Source organism: Lynx rufus, unplaced genomic scaffold (assembly GCF_022079265.1).
Source record: "Lynx rufus isolate CCGP_SWC_20201006 ecotype Redwood Valley unplaced genomic scaffold, mLynRuf1.p SCAF_2, whole genome shotgun sequence".
In the NCBI taxonomy this organism is placed as follows: domain Eukaryota; kingdom Metazoa; phylum Chordata; class Mammalia; order Carnivora; family Felidae; genus Lynx; species Lynx rufus.
The window spans coordinates 176,272,832-176,298,017 of NW_025814834.1; the positions used below are offsets into that span (position 1 = coordinate 176,272,832).

General features: G+C 45.5%; 1 protein-coding gene across 4 annotated transcripts in view; it reads left to right on the top strand.

Moving 5' to 3' along the window:
* Positions 1-25,186, top strand: part of DAB1 (DAB adaptor protein 1) — a 268,176-nt gene that overhangs the window by 205,625 nt on the left and 37,365 nt on the right. For 2 of the 4 annotated variants that reach the window (XM_047085084.1, XM_047085081.1), the window contains exons 4-8: positions 7,739-7,870; positions 8,477-8,596; positions 9,072-9,110; positions 10,646-10,711; positions 17,546-17,605. In XM_047085084.1, the coding sequence (XP_046941040.1) occupies positions 7,739-7,870; positions 8,477-8,596; positions 9,072-9,110; positions 10,646-10,711; positions 17,546-17,605 (417 nt within the window). The remainder of the gene's footprint in view (positions 1-7,738; positions 7,871-8,476; positions 8,597-9,071; positions 9,111-10,645; positions 10,712-17,545; positions 17,606-25,186) is intronic. The other 2 variants (XM_047085082.1, XM_047085083.1) reach the window with 2 other exon arrangements.

Here is a 25,186-nt window from a genome sequence, read left to right on the forward strand (position 1 = left end):
AACTCAACAGCTACCCCACGTGGAAAAGTCCAGCAAGCTAAGAAGACATGTGGCATGGGAACCAGGTCCCTACTGGAAAGTCAGGGAAGACTTGAGAGGGGAACAGGCATCTCTGCTGAGATCTGAAGAAGGAGGAGTTGAGTGTCCTAGGTGGACAGAGTAGCCTGTGCAAAACCCTGAGATGGGAGGGCAGCACTTCCAAGAGTCTGAATAATGGCCGCCAGGGTTGTAGGAAGCAAGGGAGCATGGCGAGACACCCCGGGGAGGTAGACAGAGGCCCTCGCAAAGATTTTGGTCTTTACCTGAAGAGCCTTTGGGCAGTCTTTGATGTATTTTACCTATGAGATAGCCTTGATCAGAGTTGCCAAGATTTTCTCTCAATCCCTTCATCTGTGGTGGGATGATCGTAGCAGAGGTTCTCAGAAGTGGATGGGTGGGGACTGAGGTTGCCGCTTTTATCCAGGCTGGAAATAGTAGCTGTGACCTGGGTCTGGTAGTGGAGATGGAGAGAAATGGAGAGAGTGAAAGACATTGGGGGGTGCACTTGACAAGATGCAGTTGTGGAGGCGGAGAGTGATGGAGGCTGAGTGGACTCCAGGACGAATGTAGAAACCTATAGATGGCAGTGCACACATTATTCACTGAATCCAAATAAGAAAGAAGCATCTTATGTTCTTTCTTTAATACTTATCAATATTTTTTTAAGCTTATGTATTCATTTTGAGAGAGAGCGGGAGAGGAGCAGAGAGAGAAGGAGAGAGAAAATTCTGAGCAGGCTCCATGCTGACAGTGCAGAGCCTGACATGGGGCTCAATCCCACAAACAGTGAGATCATGACCTGACCCAAAATCAGGAGTCAAATGCTCAACCGACTGAGCCACCCAGGCGCCCTTGTATACTTATTAATATTCTAATACTTATTTAACCCTTAGTATTTATGTAATTAACTGAAGTGTAATTTTTTACTTAGTATAAATAAGCAAAAAGTCAGATTCTGAAAATCACTGGTAATTCCACCACTCAAGAGAGAGCTCTCATTAAGATTTTGTTGGGCATACTTCTAGACGCTTTATACATATATATGGGTATGCATGCTCTTTTTCCAAAAACAGAATCATATTGAACATACTATTTTGCAAGATGTTTTCTCTAATTCAACAGAATATCGTGACTATGTTTCTGTGCCGAAAATTCCTAACATTTCTCCAGATGATTTCCAGATACCGCGTATTCTTTCATCGTATATCACAATGCAATTTCTACAACCAGTTAGTGCTCAACCTTTCAAACATTCCTAATTTGTCACTATTTCTTATAGCACGGTGGGGAATAGCTTGTGTCCGAGCCTTTGCCCACACACATCTTACATTATTTACAGATAATTGAATCCCTGCAAGAAGAATCATGGGTCAAAGTTTATACATGTCTTTAAGGCTTTGAAATATACAGCCAGTCTACCCTCCAGAAAAGTTGCACCAAATCAAACTCCCACAAACAATAAAAGTAACCATAATGGCCAAAATCTACACAGCCCTTGCTACGTGTTTCACACTGTTCCAAGCCCTTTACCTATCCGTAAGTCATCTATCCTCCTAACAGGACCATGAGAGAGTTATTATTATTATCCCCAGTGAACACATAGAAAACTAGTAGCCAAAGAAAGTATATTTCCCCACACTTCTGTCAACACTAGGTATTTTCTTTTCTTTCTTTCTTTCTTTTTTTTTTTTTTTCCATTCTGGTGGGGGAAAAATGACATTTCATTTTTATCTGGTCTGTTTTATATGAATTAGTTTAATATTTCCAACAAACTTTCAGGTTCTTTATCATTCTGCATGTCATACAAAAAGACAAAATAAGGCTCAGAAAGTTAGAAAGAGGTGCCTGAAGCTACCCGTCTGGTAAATGATAATGCTTAGATTTGAATTGTGTTCTCTTTGGCTCCAGAGTCCATATTCTTCCCTCTGCTATCACAGTGCCCTTGCAGCTAGAGACTAAATGTTTGGAAATTGGGTTTTGTCCTTGAATTACACCTTCTAGAAGATTTCAGGGTGGGACCTCAAGGAAGACTTTACTCTGACCAGCTCCGCTGAGCATTTCATGATGGGGTGCCTGGGGGTGGTACAGAGGTTGCTTCCCAGCCTCGTTGGCACTGTGATGCAGCACACGCATCCAAAAATATGTTAGAAAAGAGAAAGGCCTTTATAATGAGCCTGGGCCTGCCTTTGTCTTGTGAGGTTTTAACTACTGTAATTGTCTGTGGTGTGAAGCAGTGTATTTTTCATGTATCTATTTTTATTCTGTGTCTATCTGTGTATCTGCTTTTCTGTTTTGTTTTTGTTAACTCACTTGAAGCCTGGTGTGTATTTTCCCTGTGACTGATATTGCCTCGAGAAAGCACACACTCCTGTACACACACACATACACACAAATAATATGAAGGCTAAATAGGGTAGAATTTATTCTTTAAAAAAAAAAGCTAGTGGTAAAGTCTGAGTAGATGACTTTCCAATCCATACTGTATTTAATTGGTTGTATTGAACCGTACTACAAATTAAGTCTCCTCTGTAATTTATTCTGTCAGATGGTAACCCTCCAAACAATTTGATACTTCATTTAAACATTGGTAAATGGCTCATAGAAATGCTAAGGAAAAAAAAAAAAGATTTAATGATGATCAGATAAGAAACCTTCTGTTCACAGAACGAGTCTTGTGTGAAATATCATGAATTAAACTGATTCAGTCATTCATCGAGCATTTATTGAGCAACTACCTCATGCAGTGCGTGTCTTCAGATGGCGTGGCTCTTCCTTCCTTCTTTCTGTAGTTCATCAAATGTTATTTAGCACTTACTGTTCAAAAGGAACAGTATTAGGAGCTGGGAGGAGACTGAGAAGAATTAGACATGGATCTTTCTCTCAACAAGCTAACAACGCCAAAGTAGAGAGAAAACAGGTGCACAGAGGTTTTGTTTTGTTTTGCTTTTTTTGTTGACTCCCCTGAGTCCTGGTGGGTATTTTTTCCTGTGAATGTTTGGTTCTTTCTGCCTAGACTGCCCTTTCCCATGATTTTCTGGGGACTTGCCCTTAGCCTTTGAGATTCAGTTCAAGGCCAGCTGCTTTGTCAAGTCTTCCTGACGCCCTTCCCCATCCCTGCTCTGAGCCAATGTAACACCCTATGCACACCTTTAATATAAGCTCATCTTATTATATTGTGGTCATTGGTTTCTTATCCTGCGTGTTTTTATGAGATTGCAAGGTCCTCAGGGAAGGGACTGTGTTTTAAGAATCTAGATGGATGTAGGACTAAGCATGAGACCTGGAACATAACAGGTACTCAGTAAATACACATGGTATGAAGAAGTGATGAATGGGTAAACGTGAAACAAAATGAAGCATCCTAGATAGAAGAACAAATACAAGGCACTGAGGTCTAGGGACAGGAATTATCACTGGGAAATGGAGGGAAATGGAGGGGTCAGGGAAGGTTCCCTGGACGAGCACGCTGTTGGAACTAGCCTGGGAGCATATGTATGATTTAGTTACATGGAGTCACTGAAGGATTGGTGATGGGGATGAAGAGGGTGATCGACAGGGAAAATGTGAACAGTGGCATACAGGCCCAGAAGTACAGAACCGAAGGCGGCAGGGATGGGCTCTTCAGACTGTCTGTAGCCTGGCTCCCCTGAAGTTCAGTGATGGGAGGAAGATCAGACCAGACTGAGGAGTCTAGTCTCTGGTCTATCTTTAGAATTCTTCAGTAACAACTTTCATCCGTAATACAACAGGGAGGGTTCCGAATGGGAGAAGAATAAAGTGGTAGCAGAGAAACAGGGTGTCGTTGAAGACTACTTTTAAAAGCAAATACCTGCTTAGATTTGGGGCAGTACCTCAATATCTAGACTAAGTTTTCCTAAGGCAAACTGTTTCCCTAAGGAAATGTGGAAGAAGGAAGACCAGACTCTCCCTTTCCTCCCTGCTCCCTCGTCCTCTGGCCCAGTATTCCCTATGCCCTCCAGAACAACTTGTGATGCCCAGGACCTCCCCACAGAAACCCTCCTGGGATGAAACGATCTTTATTTCTCATGGCCAAGGGTCTCACCACATCTTTCCAGCCTGACTGCTCAGTGAACATCACAAATAGTCACAAGCTCATGAAAGCTTGCTTCCAGAACATGCTGTCTTGACCTTTTTCTTTGAGATCCTTATAGCAAACCAGCCTCTCTTCCAAACCTTCTGATTTATGACCCTCTCTGACCTCAGATACCTGCAAGAATCTGGAACAGCTTCAACTCTGCCTCCTTGGCCAACTTTCCCTCCTTGGCCAACTCTCCCCTTCCTCATCCAGACTTTTCAGGGATCATGGCTTTGTTGTTGGACTGGGGAGGCAGGAGTCTAAGGAGTGGAGACCTCGATTCTACATGATCTTGCTTCCTCTTATCAATGCTCCATTATCCTTCATAGGGAGAATGAGGGCTGCATTCAGGACTGGTCCCTCCAGAACTCTCTGTGACCCTGGGTCCTTTCATAAATGCAGCCAAACAATAGGATGTTCAAGGTTCCTTTGGCTTTGACTGTGTTCATAAAATCTCCTAGAAGACATGGAGCAGTTTTGAGCCTCAGTGAACAAGTATTTGCAAGATTCTTGCAGTTGCCACGATGAATGCAGTAATATGACCAGAGGGATTATCAGGATTCTGATGTGTTTGTATCTCCCAAGTTATCTGTGCTATATCTGCACAGTTGAGGTTGGAGAAAGTGGAGACATATCCCCTCAATGATGCTTGGTTTCCAAATAAATGAGCCACTTTCACAGCGATCCTATTTAACATAACATAAAATTAACTGTAGGAAAAGATCATGTTACAGACATCTTTAGGCACTTCAGGCACGCACAGAGCTATATTTCGCGAGGCAATATTAGGTATCATCAGGCGTTAGAAATGTTTTGATTTTAAAACACTTAATGAGGATTCCCAGATAAATTAAAGCAACTCCATCTGCTGTCTTGCATAGTAGGTGATATTTTACCCTTGCACAGTCATCTCCAAATCTAATTCCACCAGGAAGACTTCTAATCACAGTTTAATTTTAGAGCAATATTCCACTTGGCAATCAATAAGGTACTGTCGTCAAACTTTGATTTAATAGGAAACGTGGATAACATTCTCCACGTTATGCAGAGAGAGAAATACTTTGAGGAAAGGGGGAGAAAGAGAATGTCTTTGTCTTCCACTTTCCCCTGCTGCATACCATTCTAGTTCACAAAAGCCTATAAATCAATACACCCATGTGGTGTGAATATAAATCTCATCAATTTTACATCATTAACACTATGAAAAAGCTACCACTCTTTGAGCAATTTTCCTCCACTAGCTAAGCATGTCCACTTAATAAAACAAGAATAAATGGATTCTCGGTCTTCCACTAACAAACATTTCCTTCCCTGCCAACTTTATTTGGGTCAGAATTCAGTAGAGTTACACAGTTGTCTTGTGGCCAGTTAGGTGACTAGACAGTGACACCACCCACCAAGCATGATGTGCAGCGGTCAGTGGACAACCTGGGCAAGGCACAACCTGAAGGGAGAGTCACAAGAGCAGTCAGAGAGGTTAGTGAGTGATCAGAGTCTAGAAGATCAAGGTGCAACAGCAAATTCTACTGCAGAAATGATTCATGAGGTCAGAAACCTAGAAAGGTCGCAGCAGTGTGGGAATCGGGTGTTTTGGAAGGCCACGGCCAGTAGTCCGGAACTAAGGTGATGACCATCATGAGACTAGATGTCCACTGACCTAAGAGACTGGCTGTGTGGTTCAAGGTCCTAATGGCTAAAGGATCTTGGGTGATAGGACCAGACCTTCCAGAACATCTACTCCAGTGATTCCTACCATGTTCATGATTAAGTTCCCTTTGTGTTACATGTCTCCCTCCTTCCGTGGACTTGGTAACAGGGAAGATTTTGTCCAACCAAAAAAAAAGGGTATTTATAATCATTCACTTTCCTACTTGAATTATTCAAACCCATAAGTAAATGCCAAAGAGAATCTCCTCAGAGATGATTCTAAGGAGTACAACATAAACCTGATACATTTCGAAAAGAACTTGGCATTTTCATTTGCATGCACATGTGTAGTCTTAAATAAGAGTAGTTACAAATTTCTGCTTAGCTTTTTGAAATGTTGAAAACTGCTTAGGACTTCTTTTTATTACCTTTAATGAAGCAAGTAGACCCAGGGCTCTGAGTTAGGAGCCATTGATCTGGTACAAACTTCTCATTGGATAGAAGAAGAAGCAAAGGTCCAGAGAGGTGCAGGGAGTGCATTGTGCTCACAAAGTGGCCAGAATACAAGGTTCTTAATATGTAATTTAATGAAAAGGCCCCTTATAAGGACTTTAAGCATATCATATAATGCCCAGCTACCTGCGCAAGCCTTTACACAGAGTACTAAGTGTTGCTTTGAGTAGGTTTAATATAGGAAAATGGTCCTACAGATGGCCATCACCAATAGGATGGCAAGCATTATTTGTTGAAGCTTAGATAATAAAGGTGGGAAGATCAGCTTCAAAAGATTACCAAATTACTGATCAACTATCCTGATTTACTTGAGTTCAGGAACTATGGGTCAAACATAGCACAAGGTTCTAGGAAGACAGAGTTAAGGAAGATGGATCCTGTGAAGACAGACAAGGAGCCAGGTAAATATATCAGAGTAGGAAGGTCTGGAAAGCAAGAACCCAGGGAGCTGTGTGTGAGGACTCCATTAGGAATTGCCGTATCAGTAGAGACCGAAGTTCTATGGAATTATTTCTGCAGAGGAGGAAAAGCAAGCCTCATTCAGGGAAGATTTCACAGAGGTGGTGCTATTCAAATGTCTTTTTTTTTTTTTTACGTTTATTTATTTATTTTGAGAGAGAGAGACACAGTGCGAGTGGGGGAGGGGCAGATTGCTAACGAAAGCAAGAGAGAGAGAGAGAGGAAATCCCAAGCTGGCAGCACAGATCCCAACCGGGGGCTCGAACCCACAAAACCATGACCTCATGACCTGAGCCAAAACCAAGAGTTGGACACTTAACCAACGGAGCCATCCAGGCGCCCCTCAAATGTCCTTTTGAAAGGGAATAGGAGGACTCAGGCAAATGGGTAGAAGAATGGGCATGGCAAACAGAGGGACCAGCCCAGGAAGAGCCTGAGAACTAAGGGCATCTACCTCTAGCCCAGATGGTGACTCTGGACAAGATAGAAGAAGGTGTTGTTCCCCGAGACACTCTATCACCATCGGTCAAATAAGGGTTGTAACCATACAAGTGCATAGTTCTGTGACACTGAACGGTACTCCCTGTACTTTTCCACCACGGCAAGCAGAGGCCCTGGGGATGGAAATGTATTAAATATCAAGCCGGAACTTCAACGGGGCTGTGTCACAAAGAGAGCTGTCGCAGAAGCCTGCACCTTGAACTAGACTGACTGGCCCTGGCAAGCTTAATGGAAGCCACGGCCACAGACGCTCATTCAGCATATGAGCAGTCCTGTTTGTGTGCCTGGTCACAGCACTAAGACCATGGAGGAAAGCCTCCACCCCTCAAGGGCAGGCGCAGCTCTTTTTTCCTTCCATCTGGACCCAACAGCTTTTCCAAAGCCCTTCGGGCCTGTTCACACGTAGCTGAAACGCATCTCTTATTGATCAACAGCTCGAAGGGAAAGTCCCATGAAATATGTTCTTCCTTTTGTCTCTGATAGGCCCTTCAGCATCATCATGCTGTTCATGAAATTTCCTACATTGCAAAGGACATCACAGACCACCGGGCCTTTGGATACGTTTGTGGGAAGGAAGGGAATCACAGATTTGTCGCCATAAAAACAGCCCAGGCGGTGAGTATCCCCATCCAAGGAGGGCGCCTTTCCTGGTAGCTTTAGGGGACAGCACGTGCAGTCACGCTGTTGGTGTTTGAAGGCCGCCTCTGATGTAAGACGGAGCGATGCTGATGCTCAGATAGCCTCGGAGCAAGGAAGCTTGCTCCAGCCCATCCGGTCGTGTTTCTCCCTAATGGGTATTTCGTAATGACTAATTATTTTCCTTTCTGATTAAGCTGGATGGAGGCACACTACACAAATAAGTTTGCTTGTGTTCATAGCCTCATTTAAAAAGAAAATAAGAGAAAACAAATAGCTGTTTTGCATAAGGCCTACCCTAATTTTATTGTATTTAGAATTACTAATAAATAAAAGCAGTGCCTTTTATGCTTATGATTATTATGAATTTGCAAATATAATTAGTCGAAGAAATGAACTTTAGCCTAGATGCAATTTGCTAAACCAATATAAACAAGGTAGAATTAATTAAAGACGGAATGCTCTCAGTTTAATAGGAAAAGGAAGGGCTGCGGGTTGTACCAGGCAAAGGCAAAAGTGGGCCGGGCTGCTTCTGCCTTTATACCATTCCCTTACTAATGCGCTTCATCCCACCTTCTACTCCAGGCTGAACCTGTTATTCTGGACTTGAGAGATCTCTTTCAACTGATTTATGAATTGAAGCAACGAGAAGAATTGGAAAAAAAGGCACAAAAGGATAAGCAGTGTGAACAAGCTGTGTATCAGGTATACCTGTGAATTTACCCGAGTACCAGGGAAGACTAGGACTTCAGATAAACAGATGTGAAAACTGACAGTCAGGTCCTGTCCTCCCGCTGCCAAGTAGAAATAAACAAAGATGAAAGGTTCCCGTGTAAATTTCAGGCACCGAGCGCAAGCCATTAGAGATGATCTTTTATTCTCTGAAATCCTGAACATGTGAGAGAAAGTGAAATCTTGAATCCCGAGGAAGATTTCTGGGCAGGAGAACAGAAGAAATGCAATTGTTTTTGCTGTTGTTGATAGTGGGGGTGGGGGTGGCTGCAAGAGTTTTCTTTTCCTTTTTTTTTTTTTTTCCTGTGTGTTTTCTCCCTAAAATGACCCAGCAGCCTGTCCTACCCAGAGCTGGTTTCTGTACTGTCCTGTGATTTCTGAACACAATCTCACACCTCTTCCTTTATATCTTCTGCTTTTCAACCTCCCTTCACTCGCTCTGCTGTAGACAATTTTGGAAGAGGATGTTGAAGATCCTGTATACCAGGTAATTTCTGAAACCCATCGGGGTTTTAGGGTCAGGAATGGCGAGGCCTGTGCTACAGACACTTTGTCAGAGCCCTGAAGAATCCCCTGACGGCAGAGCCTGGAGAAGGGACAGAGATTATTTCCAAGGGTGCGGGCTGCCAGCCTCTCCAGGAGTGAATTTCCATAAAAAATGAACAGAAGTTTGGCTGGCATCCATAACATGGGATCTTGAGATAGGTTTCCTCCTTCCTGCCCCTGCCCCAACCCCCTCCACTATCTGTAAAAGTTTGATTCTCAGAACTGGATGTTTTCAGGAGTCTCTTGTATATTCCAAGTTCGTGTGGAGGCTTCTCTGAGTTAGGAACCGGGGATGGGGAGTGAGTTTGGGTGACATTTGAGCGCAAGCCCAAAGGGCAGTCTGTAAGCTTTGGGAAGCCTGTGGGGAGAGATCTCTCTGGCCCCTCTGATTGTCTGGATCGTGCCATAGGGGCTGTTGGGAGGAGAGTAAGGGAGATCCTAGAGATGTCCCAGGTAGTAACTATCCCTGGACTCTCAAGCTCGCAGCCCAGGTGTGGCTAGAGAGATGGCTTCCCTTGGATCCAAGTGTGTGCTGTGTACAAACAGATGCAGAGAAAAGGGAAGAGGATGCCTCCCACCACCAACCCCAGCCCACTCGTACTTACTCCCAAGGAGAGAAAAGAGTGAGAAAATGAACTTGCAGGACATAAAAGAAAACCTGAAACTTACGAGTTATGTGTGTGTGTCACACATATCTGTTTCCACACAAAAAGCTGGTACAGCTATGACAAAAATAAAACCGTATGGATAAAATGAGTAATATAATATGAGTAACACAAAGTAGAGGTTTCTAGCATATGTGACCAAAAAAAGCCAAAGATACGCCTAACGGCATGCCCTGGCTATAGAATGCTGAGGGCGAGGATTTGTCTAGAATGTGAGCTCTGCCCTGGCCAACTGGCTCACAGGGAATGAAGAATATTGCCCTATTTCAAATGGCTCAGTCCTTTAAAGTCTGAAACGTGCACAGGGGAAAAGAAATTGAGTTTCAGTATTTAAGAATGTAAAATAAGGTGCTATTTATGGGATGTGGAGGTTTGGGGTTTCTGAGCACTTCAAAGCTGAGTTAGGAGCTTTAGGGAAGCAAAGGTGGGCAGCAGATGTCACCCAGATTATGAAGTTGGGATCCCAGATGTTCCCAGGAGATGTCATTCCCACTCAGTAATGAAGCACTTGCAGACCTTACTGAGATAAAATGCCATTGAATGAAGAAGTTACATCTCCCCAAAGATGTGCAGGGGCCTGTGCAATCACTCCTCTACCACTGACCATCAGACCCTTGCCGTTTTTGTAAGAAAAGGCAGAGGTGTGCAAGGCACCCGTAGTGTTTCTGTAATCCACTTGTCTCTTGAGGGTATTTTCTGTTGTGACTGTTTCTTTAATGCTCACTGAGATTTGTATCCTGAATTCCAAATGCCTTTTTTTTCCTCTCTCTCCTTCCCCTCTGACCTTTCCTCTCTGGCCGCTCCGTAATAGTACATTGTGTTTGAGGCTGGACACGAGCCAATCCGTGATCCCGAAACGGAAGAAAACATTTATCAGGTATAAAATCGCTTCTCTCTCTTACCATTGCACCGATACCAGTAAATGCTCTGAAGGGTCTGCAGAACCGAGGGCGCTCCCTTCTCATGGTCACATAGCTCTTTCTGTCATTCAGGCTCATGGAAGACAACTTCATGTGGTTGGCGTTTACCAACTGACCAGAAGTTTTCACACCTTGCTGTGGAAATGCTTAATGGCCAGTTGAGTGCGTTGTTTTAATTGTTAATGGATCTTAACTATGTTCAGTTGACTCAAGAATCAGACATTCCATTTTAGTAAAGTAACCCATTGGAGGGTTGTTGTCCATGATACAGAAGGGTCCTTCGCTTCTCAAAAGAATGTGTTCATCACATTTCTTTTAAAAGCACTACTGAAAATGAAGGACAAACTCCAAAGCAAACACCTTCGGAACACAGCACTGGAAATATTAACTGAATAAAAGAAAGTACAGCTCCAAGTCTTACCCCTCCTGAAGGGAAGGTAAATTAATATTCTTCAGTGTCTGCTTCTGTGAAAAACCCCACACACACATTTTGACTCACTCCATTCTCGCGCACATGCTATAAAGTAGGTATCTAATCCCACTTTTATGAGGGGGAACTGAGGCCCAGAGAAGCTGAGTAACTTCCCGGGGGCTGTGCAGCCATTTAGAGCAGCGATCAGACCCCACGTGAGTGAAGGCACAACTCACCGGACCTCCCCCTTGCTTGCCCATCAGAGTTAGAGAAACTGCACCATAGCCACACATCAGATAAATATGACAGCATCCAATTTGTCACTAATTAGAAATTCAGCCTTAATTTGAAATATAAACATCATGGAAGAAGGGGAAAAAATTTAATGTATTTAATAAGTGATTTTAATTTCCTTAACTCACTCAGTTATGTGGTCTGCTATTCTGCCTTGGGCACGCATTACTTATGTAATGAAAGTAAAACAGATTTTCAGTTTCCGTCAAATGCACAGAATTGTAAATGACCAAAGTATAACATCAGCTCTACCAGTAGCTCAGTGTAAACCAGGCCCATGGAGTGATCATCGTGTTTCTCTCCCCTGGATCTGTCTAGATTGGATGCAAGTGTAAGGTTGTGCTCTGAAGTCTTGTTTAAAGTCCACTCACACAGTTTCTGTCTTTAAATGGAAAACTTACATTTTTGTTCTCAGATTTTATTTTGATTGATTGATTGATTTTTAATGTTTATTCACTTCTTGAGAGACAGAGACAGAGTGTGAGCAGGCAGGGGCAGAGAGAGAGGGAGACACAGAATCTGAAACAGGCTCCAGGCTCTGAGCTGTCAGCACAGAGCCCAACGCGGGGCTCGAACTCACGGACCATGAGATCATGACCTGAGCCAAAGTTGGATGCCCAACCGACTGAGCCACCCTGGCCCCCCTCAGATTTTAAATTATTACAACATTGTGGTGTCTGAATATGAGGCCAAAAGAAACCATTAACCAGTCATCCCCTGAAGAAAAAGCACCTTGTAAGACAAAATGGGGCTTTTCAGTGCAAAGTTTCTGAATCCCAGCCAAGCAGTAGTTAGTGGCACCTGCAGGCCCCCATGGGGGACGGCTGGGGGTGTGGGACATCCTGTGTGTGGGAAGAACTGGTTGAGGTGAGCAGAGAACTGGGTTCCAGTTCTGGCTGTGTCACCAACTATCTTTGGCTGAGTGGTAGTGTGCAAGACACTTGCCCTCTATGAGCCTCAGTTTCCCCAGTGGTAAGATAGGGGACTAGTTTCCCTGTAACTCACACGTTGGCATGAGAATGAAGCAAGTTCGTGTGAAGGATGTAGAGAAGAGGCTTCATCCTGAGTCACACAGTGTGTGGATTCGGAATCCTGGTCCAAGTACCAACTCAAGTTCTTTTCCTTCTCTGAGCCTCAGTTTACTCACCTGTAAACTGAGCGATTAAGACTGAAGAGTCTCTTAGGCGAGGTCCTTTGCTGCCTTTTGCAGCTAGTGCCTATCAGAGGACAGCGATTCTTTAGAGAAACATGTTCGCTTGCTTTACAGGGCAACAAGACTCTTAGAAATTGTGAGGGGGGGGCGGGGAGGGGAGAGGGGTAACATTTATTGAGGGCTCCATGAATGGGGTTTACATGCAATATCTTATCTCTCACAACAAGATTGTGTGGCTTGAACCCTCATTCCCACCTTACAGATGGAACCCTGAGGCTCACACAGATAAGATGTCTTGCCCAAGGTCACAGAGCTCCAAGAGGCAGAACTCCCACTCCCAGCCAAGTCTCTCTGACCCCGGTAAATGCATGAATCCCCGGGCTCTTCTCAGCCGGAATATCCTGATGCAGAGTTTCACGATTAGATTCTGCATAGGCTCCAAGTCACTATCTAAAAATCACACTTGTTTTAACAGTTGTGACCTCCGGATCTTTCCGGCTGTCCATCATTAGCAGGAAGGTACCGTTTAAGGGAATGAATATTTTATCACCCTCTCTTCTCCTCTCTTGCTTTGCCAGTCAGCTGGGCCTCAATTTGCTCAACACAAGATAAGCTCTTGGGCCCAAAGATAAAGCTGAGCTTTTAAGGAGCTGTGATTAGGGAGCCGCACTCTTCTTTGTGTTTTGAGGGCCTCTGATTATTCCACAGCTATTCATCCTGAGGAGACTACAGTATCTCCAAGTCTTCGGCTTGGCCCAGGGTAGTCTCAGATTTTAATCCCATCCCCTGCTTTCCAGAATGAAGAATGAGGCAGACAGACCTGGGGCCTAATCCTTTAGCCGTTTTGTGGCCTTGGATCAAGTGCATAACTTCTGTATCCCGGTCTCCCAGGCTATAAAATTAGGAATGCTGCATTATCTGCCTCTAGAAGTGATGTGAAGGTGTAAAGCTCTTGGTACGTAGTAGGTTCTGTGTAAATGTTAGTTCCTCTACTTCCTGAGAACTTTGTCAGTATCAGATGCTGTTCACGAGGTCTTATGATGTTATCTTAAGTGAAGCAGAACATGACTTGGTCGCCTCATCTTGTCAGAGAGCCTAGCGGAAAGTTGCAGCCTCACTTGACTTTGCTATTTATAACTCCGGCATGAGGGAGGGAGAGACTCTTGAGTAAGTGGAACCTCTCTTTGAGGATCAGTAGTCTCATTTTCCAAACCGGATTAATAATAGTAATTGTCTTTCTTTTTGCGCGCATCAGAAAAAGTTATCAGTCATCTTTCTAAAGCAACACAGAACCTTGCAGTACAAGGGTTTTTTACACCTCACCTGATTTTGACCCTTGCAGTAACTCAGTAAGATAAGCACAGCTATGATGGCTATCGTTTTAAATGGAAGAAAATCAAGTCCTCCAGTTTGAGTGCTGCGCCCAAGGCCAGAGCCTCAGCTGTAAACCTGGTAATTCTTTAGTACGTTAACGTTAACACACGGGCAAGATTGCGGCTTTCCACACAGACATTCTCTGAGTCCTTTGGTTTGAAAATCATTTTTAATCGCCCGTGAGGTGTCAAGTATTGTTATTTTAAAATGATAACTCTCTGCTCCGATGTCACTCAACCCTGAAACTGCCTCTCTAACACTATTAGTATGTCACTGAGCTAAAATGTCTTCTGTACATATAGTGCTTAATGTATAGCTTTTACAGTAGTTTGACATCTATTAACTCCTTTCTTCAAGAAGCAATTGTGTATGGAGCACCTAGTGTGTGCCAGGCACACGGGGATGTGATAGACCACAGCGTGGTCCCCACCCTCAACGCGTGTCTAGGCACCCCCTGGCCTGCCCACCACAGCTACATGAGAAAACGGAGGCTCAGAGGACAGAGGGGCCCTCTGAGGACTCACAGCCTGTGGCGGAGCCAGGATTAGGAACCAGATCTCCCGCTTCCTGGGGCGCTTGGGTGGCTCGGTCGGTTAAGCGTCCGACTTCGGCTCAGGTCATGATCTCACGGTCTGTGAGTTCGAGCCCCGCGTCGGGCTCTGTGCTGACAGCTCAGAGCCTGGAGTCTGTTTCCGATTCTGTGTCTCCCTCTCTATCTGCTCCTCCCCTGTTCATGCTCTGTCTCAAAAATAAATAAACATTAAAAAATAAATTTAAACAGATCTCCCGCTTCCTTTTGGTTGAGAACTGTCATCACTCTACACGTCCTATTATTGAAATGGTCTGCGGGCAGAGTGGACCAGCCAGGCAGGGGTGAGAACCAGCACACGAGGCACATTCTGGTCTTTGTCCCTTAAACACTTCTGCCCTTAGCACATACATGGTAAATGTTCAGTGCTTAAACATTTCCTGTGTAACCAGTATTTACGGGATGAGGAACAGGTTAGCAAAATGCCTGCCCTGCGCTGCACAGGCTCATGGGCAGCTGCAGTGTGGGTTGATAGCTCCTATATAAGATAAAGCACTTTTGACACTCGTGTGAGTAACCCAATTACTTTCTCAACTCCTCCCAGTAAAACAAGGAGCTCCATTCACTCAGGGCCTTATCCAGCTTGTTTGCCATCACTGTCCCCGGCAAACCACAAAGCCTGATACATAGTAGGTTCTTGGCCACTTTTATTTTTTAGTGGAAGAATGTACCAGAGCTTACAAGAGTCTAGAGGAAGGCTCCAACCAGGTAGAGAGCCAGGCAGGGCTCCCAAGAATGTATCCTGCCCGACATAAATCTTTAAGGACAAACAGGCAGATTGATATGTCACCCATGGGAGAACCAAGTAGCAAAGCTTTTTCAATTATGCACAGTTTGGGTTTATCCATCCTGCCGCTTCTCCTCCATTTGCAGGGATAATTGAGAGTCAGCTGCGGTTCAACTTGCTAAGTGCCCATAGTGAGCAGTGAATTACGAGGAACAGAAATGCTGTTCGTGTCGCTCAGGAAAGGGTGAGCCAGTAAAAATACAAGTGCGGGCTGGTAATTTATTGGCCCTTGTTAACAAGGACTCCGTAGGCATTCTTAGAGGATTCCTTTTAGAGGGAGCTGAGTTATCGGGAGCAAAGAAATTACATTCGTCATTGGCTACCTGCAAACTAGGGTTTGCGAGAGCAGCTCAGGAAGCGCATCTTTCTGCATGGTCCGTGCTCCGCCATGGACCTCCCGTTTTCTGCAGGAACGTGCACAACCTTCTGCAAGTGTAGAATGTGATGTCAGAGAAAAGGGTGCAATCAAAAACAGCTAGGGAATGGTGGGACCAGGGGTGGGGTGCAACTGTCTATACCGCGTAGTAGTTAAAACACGAACTGCCGGAACTCCAGCTCTAGCCACCCCGCTTACCTGCAGGATGCTCTCTGGGCTTCATTTTCCTCCTCTGCAACATTGTGACAGTTGTCATCCTTACCCGACTGACTTGTCTTGAGGACTGCATGCAAATACATGTAAACACTCAGAACAGTGGCTGGCACCTAGGAAGTGCCCTGTCAATGTCAGTTCGGGCTGTTAGTAATAAATGTTTTGTCCGGTAGCCAGAGAGAGCTGGGTTTGAATCTCACCGCTTAACTAGCTTTAAAGCTTTGGAAAAGTTTCCCTGACATCTCTGAGCCTCAGTTTTTCACCACCTAAAAGTGAAGATTCTAATACCGAGCTCTTAGGATTGTTAGAAGGATTTTAATCTAAGTTGATGAGTGTGGAAATAGCACAGGGTCTCGAGGAATGAGCCCAAATTCTTCCTTCTTGTTAATGGTATAGTTAGCTGGTCCAAGCCTAAAAGACACTTTTTCTTCTCCTTCACTGTTCCCCACATTTCTTATGAAACATTTACGCAGCAGACATCTACCAGATGCCTACTGAGCGTTGGGCACTGTGCCTGCTCTTAAAGAGCTCCCAGTCTGGTGAAAAGAAACACAGATTAGCAGACAGAAGACCACTGCAGGCTGATGCCTCAGATGGGGGTAGGAGCTACACTGTGCTAGTTCCTGGGAAGCACACATGATTGCTCTCAATCCGGAATGTTTCAGGGTAACACCCTGACTGGCCCATTAGAAAAGCGTTCAACCTATCTACTGTTGTTAATATTATAAAATACATGCTGATCCTTATTTATACGATGTGTCAGCAATAAAAGAAGCTCTCATTCTAACACTTCACAGTATCACAGCTCCTAATCGTCTGTATTTACTGTCTACTTTGTCGTTGGATTCCCACAGTAACCCAAATCAGAAGCAGAGCCAGTAACACCCATTTTAGGATCGTGACGCTCCGAGGGGCTGTGGCCTGTTCAGGGTGTGACAGTTACCAAGTGGCCCGATAAGACCAGATGGAGGAGTACGAGGAGAGAGGGAGGAAAGAAAATACAGATACATATTAAAAAACAATTGGAATTTTCTCGACTCTTGTCTTGCGCTTTCCCTGCCATTAACGGTCCCTTTTCTTGGAAGACACTTTGGGTAAATATCAGACGGCTTGTCCATGATCCCAGCAGAAGCCGTTCTTTATGCTGAGACCTTGATGTTTGCTATATTGTAAATAACCTGACTCTCAGCTTAAACTCAGCTGCAAACTAATTTTAATCACTTGGGACAAGTCAGAGCACCTCTCTGAGGCTCATTTCTGTCTTTGGCGAAATGAGGATTATTTTTTCCACCACATGACCTCTGAGGTCCCTGCAGCCTCCTGTCCTGTGATTCCGTGAGGAGCCCGATGGCAGAGACACCCTGCACTCATTTAAGTGACTCGCACACTCCTCCCTCATCCAGCTTTCCTCAGGGAAGGAGCCTGGCCTCCTGCTTCTACACTTGCGGAAGCCCCTTTGATTTGGGACCCTCGGTCCTCAGAGGCCATTCTCACACACACTTAAGCCAGCTTGAAGTTGAAGCGTGATGGCTTTGTTCTCTGAAAGTGGAGTATCAAAGTGTTTTGACTGTGTCGAATTTGATTTTTCCATAGGTTCCCACCAGCCAAAAGAAGGAAGGTGTTTATGATGTGCCAAAAAGTCAACCTGTAAGTGTAAGTAAATCTTCTCTCTTCTGCCAGGCTCCCGTGACCTGCGCTCCTACGAGGCTGTGTTCTACAGCTTGAGGAAGGGAACCCCTCTTCTGGATAGGCGTTATAACTTGGAGAGCTTTGCCAGGGCCTACATGGCACGGACTCCTCAGTGAGTCAGAGGGAAGGGGGCATAAGGCAGAAGTGGTGAGGCTGAGGAAGGGTTGCCAACCTGGACCGAGGTCTGGCCCCCCGCGTGGCAGTGAGTTGAACTGCACAAACCACTATGTCCAGGGGTCTCAAGGTCTGAGTTGTTCCATGACAAAAGTCTCCGGCCAAAGACTTAATTATACCTGATCAAATAGGGGGCAGTGTCTCGATCCTGGGAAGAGTTGCCCATCCGATTTAAAAGTGGTTGACAGGTCTCAGAGGGATCATAGAAGAGCCGGCCAGGGCTCTTTATACACTTTAGAGTGTATAAGGGTCCAGCCAGTGGACAAGACCACCAAGAAAAAGGCCACGTGTAGTGGGCTTGCAAAGAACCCGGCAGGTCCATTACATCTGGACCCCATCGGCCAGTGGGACTCCTGGAAATGGAAAATATCAAGCTGTGTGACACTGCCACAAGCCAGTGCTAGGCCAGGCCCAGATTTCGGCCCCCCATCCAGTCGGCGTGCGGAAGGCAGCCTCTGTACGTGATTCAGGAGCACTGGGGAACTCTTGCCCAAGGGGACATCAGACTTCACCGCGGCCTGTGTAAACAGAACTAGGATGTTTAGTCACCGCTGATCTCATTCAGCTCAGTGATGGGTACAAAGAGCACAGGCTTTGAAAACAGACCCCCAGGAACTCCAGCCCTGACCCTAACAGGACTGTTGTGAGGCTGGATGACTCTCTGGGCTGTTGTTATTGGTCCTGGACCCCACCCTGTGAGAGACACAAAGACACCCCCGCATTTTTCAAGGTCAGATTGATAGGGCAGTTTGAAACCCCATTCCCAGGGCAGCAACTGAAGGACCTAGAAATGCTTGGCCTGGAGAAAAGGAACCATAAATGTGGAGATGGGAGTCCCCAGGGCTACCGGTTGGAAGAGGGCTTACAGTGTTCTGTATTGGCCAGCCCAAAGTGACGGTGACCTTCCTGAGCAGTGGTCAGAGCTGTTAAGAGTTAGAACAGCTGGCACCTAGGGGAGTGAGCTCCCCATCACTGGAGCTGGTGCAAGCAGAGCCTAAAAGGCGCCCTGTCAGAAAAACTATAGGAGGATTCAAATGTGGAATGGGCAGAGGGGAAAGAGGAGCTCCTGTTGTCCCTTTCAAACCTGACCTTCTGTCCTGAGTTGAGAGTCTTTCTGGCTCATTCTTACCCTCCTCTGCCCCTGTTGTCTTTTCACCTGGTGAAATTTCTTCCTTTTCCTATCAGCGTCCATTCCTCTTCCCAATATCCTGCATCCACCAGACCCCACCTAAATCCTGCTCCCGAAAGCCAACGCATGTTAGGTTTCATGAGACAGCATATTTGAATGGGGTCCTCAAAAACTTGAGTCTACGAGGTAGTTGAGAACGTGAAGTGGAGTGTCGCTCAGAGAAAAAGCCGTTTTTCTCCTTGAGGCCTTTGCATTTGTCAGGCCTTCTTGTCACGGAGACACTGGTCCATTCGTGTTTCCGTTTGGTTCAGCTCCCATCACACAGCTCCCTACAATTCAATTTGTGCCTAAATTGCTTCGCTTGCCCCTAACAGGTTTAGATACGTGAGGAAACATGCTCCATTTGCTGCCTTGGTTTTCGTGAGTTTATTAACCAGTCTAGCCACACCATCTCCATGCTTAATAGCTGGGAAAAAAAAAACCCAACCAAACAAAAAAAGCCCAAGCTCCTTAGCCTGACATACACGGCACTCAGATGCCAGCCTCAGCCCGGATCTCTGGTCTACCTCCCCCTGGTCCAGCTCTACTGAACTCTGCAAGCTTCTGAAGGAGCCACATCCTCCCCTAATAGCCCAGCTTAGCTTCAGGCTATGGGGACTCAGGGAGACTTTGTGGTCTTCTGCTAAGTGTGAGCAGATCACCCCTACCTCTGTGCCCGCTCCGTATCATTCCTCTGTTAACAGCTCTTAGCACATAGCATCCCAACTCTTCTCCTGGCTCCTTACTTCCAGGAACTTTCTGAGGTCCTTGGATTACCAGAAGCAAGCCCGGGGTCTGGCATGTGAAAGGCAGGGATGACACAGCCGCTCAAGGGGTGTTTCATAAATATACACATGACTCTGCCTGTAGAAAGAATTGAAAATCCTTACACTTTCTTTTAAAGGGAATTTCCTGGTTATCTGACTCTGAAATAGGCATTAAGTAAACATGCTCAGGTTTTGCTTGGGAAATATCTGGGCTGCCTGAACGGCCAGCAGTAGCTTCCAACCCTCTGTTCGCATAGAGTCCTAGAAGCATCTGGGCTTTTCCGTGAACAATTTCAACATTTCTAAAAGCCAGAGAGAGGTAGCAAGTCAAAAGTATCAACTCTAGTGGAGGGGCAGATGCTTGCGTTTGGTATCTCAACTCCTGTTCTTACTACCTGTAGGACTTCTGATAAGTTCCCTTGTTTCTCTACACCTCCCTGCTCTCATCTATCAAAGGAGTTACTAAACCCAACTTACTGAATGATTTTGAGGAGAAAACAGCATGTGTATTGGAAACTTGATCCCACTTGCCTAAACTTCCCAGAGGTACTTTAAATATCCCACAGCCCACATCCCTCACTGTTCTGGGACCTTCCTGTTCTCCAGGCTGGCCCCTGTAGACCTGCCTCCCTGATGAGTGCATATTCCCTGGGATACCTCTGTGCCCTGAAAATCTCTGCTGTGATCTTGCTGTTTGCTCCCTCACCACCTGCTCCTTAACCAGAAAGACAAATAAACCAAAGACAGCCAAGTCAGTGCATATTAAGCAGCTTCAAGCCAGTTTGACAGCTTCCACAAGTTTCCCACAAGAAGGGAAACTGCCCAGTGGCCTGTTACTCTAGGAACCACCGGTTTCTTCTTCTTCGGGTCCAGAGCCCAGTCTGCCCAGAGCCCAGTAAGAGACTCAGCTTGGGGCCGTCACTGGGGAAGATCACACATCAGCCCCAGAAGAAATGGCCTGATCTTCCGCATCAGACTTGGGTATGCTCTCATCCTGGCCACCCGCTAAGGGTCCTTGAGCATCTTTTTCCATCTCTAAACCCCAGTGTCGTAACCTGCAAAGAGAAAGGGATGCCAGCCTTGTAGCTTTGTTTGGAGGACTAAAGGAGACATTTATGTAAAACCTTAACAGGGGATATGGATTAGATTAAACGAGAACATTACCGTCGGTTGTCGGCACGAGCAATCCACCAGCCAACAGTTCACACTGAGGCAGGGATTGCAAGTATGCTAGGTGATTGCACACCTCCTCTAGGAAGCCTTTTTTTTTTTTTACCCCAGAGTAAACAGCTCCCCCGGGAGACCTCTGTGCTTCTCTGTGCAATGATCACAATGCACTGTTACCTTTTCTTAATGAATCCATGTGAGCCATTGGACTTTGAGTTTCTTAAAGGCCTTGGCTTCGGGGTTAATGGTACCTGCCTTAGAGTTTTTTGTGTTAAGGACTAAGTGAGCTGAAGAATATGAATCAACACAGTGCTTGGTGCAGAGTAGGGATTCAACAGCTGTGAGCTGTTACTGTTCGGCTCTGTGAGCTCCTTGAGGTCAGGAATCGCTTTTAATCATCACTCTTTCTACAGTAACTCCTCTGAGGATTTCTGCTCCCTTTGAGCTTTTGATGGTATACTCTTTCCCCGTGGGTGGCGGGAATCTCATGTGCCCAAGTAAATTTTTATAGGCCTTGAAGCCAGTGGGATCCTTGATTGTAGCTCTAAAACCTCTGTCCTGGAGTCTCAGTCCCCTGGACTAGGGTGGCTCACTGTCACCCTACATGGCCAGAGGTGTCCTCATCAAGGTGTCACGTTTGGTGCATTGGGTTCTAGAGTTTGAGAAGTCGTGGCATTTCTTCTGGGTCTTGCCCACCCCAGTGCATCACCTGATGGGACACAGTTTTGTCTCCGTCACTTGGGCTGTTGGTCCAGACAGAGAGCCGGTTCTCTGTCTTCAGTCTCCTCTCTGACATCATGCATCCACGCCCTGGTTTACACCACCAGGCACCATAACCTTGGGGAGCCAAGCTCTACCAGCCCCTTTCTTGTTCCCTTTTGCACAAATAATGTGTTAGGATGCTTTGTCCTAATCCGGACCTATAATGTTACCTTCCTGTAACAGATTTGTTCTTAGGGTCATACTACACTCCCCTCCACTCTTACCTAGGACTCTGAGACAAGATAAGGATTAATCCCATTTGCTCCGAGAAATATACATTTCCTCTCTTCCTAGTCAAGGCAGCTAGAAGATTTGTACACAGGCTTTATTTTTATGCCAGGGTCTCCAAACTCTAATAGAATTGATGCTTGCTGATAGGGAATATTAGCTGACTAGAGAGGCAGGGAGGAAAGAGCGTATAACTTGGGCAAAGCCTTGAAGGATGAGCAGGACTTGGACGGGCACAGCCCCTTCTGGGCATATCATTAAGGTCCTTCTGACTCCTGAGTGTTTATTTCCTCTACTAGGTGGTACTCAGAACTGATGAATTTATCATCAGTTTCCTTCTCAGAAACGGGTAGCCTTTCTTTCTGCCAGATGATAATGCTTCTGGTGTTCTTTAGACAAATATCCTGGCCTCTTTGGGGCTGTCGGGAAGGCACATCCCTGAGTGGAGAGGAAAACGTCAGCTAAGTAGCCCATTACCGCATCCATTATTTAGTGCTTTTTGCACTCCGTTAGCCTTTGAACATGATTCTGGTTCTACAGGGGGACCCAGTGGAATCACACATTCACAGTTTGCTCAAGTGCCTGTTTTGGACCCTGTCACGCCCCACAACGCTCAACTTGGTTGAGGCTTAACCTTCATAGGTCAACAGACCTAAAGCTCAGCATGTCTTATGTCATTGTCACATGAGAAATACCAGCACTTGTCTTCTCCCCTCCCCTCCTTCCCACCTGATGTAATAGACTTATGGCTGAGGGGTACCTGGGTGGCTCAGTTGGTTAAGTGTCCAACTCTTGATTTTGGCTCAGGTCATGACCTCGCCGTTCATGGGATCAAGTCTCGGGTCAGGCTCAGCGCTGACAGCTCTGTCACACTCGCTCTCTCTCAAAATAAATAAATAAACATTAAAAAAATATATTCTTATGGCTGAAAAAGATCTTTTACCCTTCACCCTATAACTGCCTGGTTTTAAATCCTTTTATGTGGATGTACTAGACATAATTATCAGTACTAACCCGTCAGTGGATTCTAGCAGAACTTTCTTCGGCCTTTGAAAGAGAGTCTTAAAGGTTTGGCTTAGCGGCAAATAGAAAGGACGCAGGTTGTGGAATTGACCAGCTGGACTCCACATTCAGTTCTGGGGGACAAGACATGGATTCAGATATTGAAAGGAATAATCAGACTCCCCTGAGATTCTTTTCTCCCTTTGGGTGTGATCTTTGCCAATCTCTTCAAGTTTCTGAGACTCCTCTTCAAGTGGAAATGATGAGCATCCTATGCCAACATCTCAGGGCTTTTGTGAGACTCATGAAGCAACGTGAGAGCATTGTTGGTGAAGACGAGGGGTTGCTTTCATGGTCTCTGGGGACATAAAGACCAAGGGATGGTGTGCACTTATTCCTCCAGCTATTTTATAGACTCTCTTAAGATTACGAGAAAGGCTCAAGTTTTCTGACAAGAGAGGGCACATCTGGGCTCACTGTCAGGAAGAAATCTGAAACCATCTGAGCTGATTTTCAGAGGGAAGGACAGCTCTCAAAGAGTAGTGAGGTCTCTGGCTCCTGGAGTATTCAAGCAGCAGGTGAATGGTTCTGCAGGGGTTCTTATGTGGAGAAGGTGACCACACTAGCGGACGTTGGAGCCATCTACCCACTCTCTCATCCACTTTCCCCCGTGTTTATAACATCTAGCGTTGACCTCACCATCTTGTTCCTGGTGTCTCAGCTGCGAAGCCAGGCACCCCAGAGGCCCCGTTACTGTCTCCACCATCCTCTCCCTGGCTTTAGAGTTGCCCACGGTGAAGCGTGCAGCAATAAGTTATGGCATTGCCCCGTGAGGTCGGTGCTCTGTATGGAAACATGTTTACTATGCGCTGTAATCAAGGCACCACATTGAGCAAGCCCTGGGCACAGAGTAGGTCCTTAGAAAATCGGTCTCTCCTTAGTTTCCTCCTGGAGAGCTGGACGACAGTGCTCTGCGTCTCTCTGGTGCATCCTGGAAAAGAGCCACACTGGGAGAATCGGGTAAAAACCCCAGTGATCACATGTGAAGTCCAAGGCTCCCTTCACTTCCTTTCTTTGCCTTATAGTGCTAGGCCACCAGCTCTGCACACTGAGAGTCTGAGCTAACTTAGCTGGGGAAAAAGCAGGTAGACTTTATTGAGTAGATACTGTGTGCCATGGACAGCCTAGACTGTGGTCGCAGCCTATCTCATTCAGTAGTCACACCTGGAAGGTAGATGTCATTTATATATGAGGAAGCTGAGGCATTCCAGAGGTCCTATACAGTCACAAAGCTGGTAAGTGACAGAGCCCAAAATTGAACCTTCAGCTGTTCTGACTCACACAGTTTCCACTAAAACACACTGCCTTTAGGATTCAAGAAAATGCCAAGCCCCCATCTCCTCTTCCTCACCATGGTTGGAGTCAGTACTCACGCCAGTTTCTGTCTCCCATTACTTGTTGCTTCTGAGTCCTTATTAACAACGCTGAGGCTAGCCCCTGGGGGTGGCTATGAACACCTCTCTCCCCCTTCAGTCGGAGTCTCATGAGGCACACCCATGTCTGACTCGTTCCTGACCCCTCACTCCGCCTATGCACTGCACTCTGTATCCTGACATTGAAAAAAATATCTGTGAGTCCCAAAGAACAAATCTCAAGGAATCAAAAATCAGAGAGCTGCTCATTTGGCCTCCCCTGCCTCCCACCCTCCAAACATCTATGTTTCTGTGCAAGACCCCTGTCTCCCAACAATCAGTATTCAGTTGATTTTCCTTGCCTTAGATTTAATTCAGTTTCCCTGCTGCAAATGTAGGAAGAGTCAATCCATTAAAGTGAAGAATTACAGAAATTCTCTGGACAACTGTTCCTAACCACCCCCACCAGCCCCCGTCTTTCATGGCAAATAAATTTTCATTCACAATTCAGCAGTTGGTTTTTCCTTTAGTCTGAAATCTGGATCAAGATGTTTCATAATTGAATTAAATCTAGTCTGAACATTTGTCAGTTTCACTTCCTCATTAAGCACCACATTGTAGAGAAATTATAATTATCGGAATGCCGTTAACATAGATGTCACACAAGAGGAGGTCTTCCTGAACTAAGGGAAAGGAATCTGCATCGGCATATTCCACAAAGGAAATAGAAGCTTGCCCTGTCTTGCTTTTCTTAGACAGGCTTTCGGTTTGCAGTGCTTAACAAAACTGTCCTCAGATAGAATCCTAAATCCCTGGAATCTCAGAATTTGTGAGGACATTAAAAGCTGCTGGGTCAGCCTTCTCA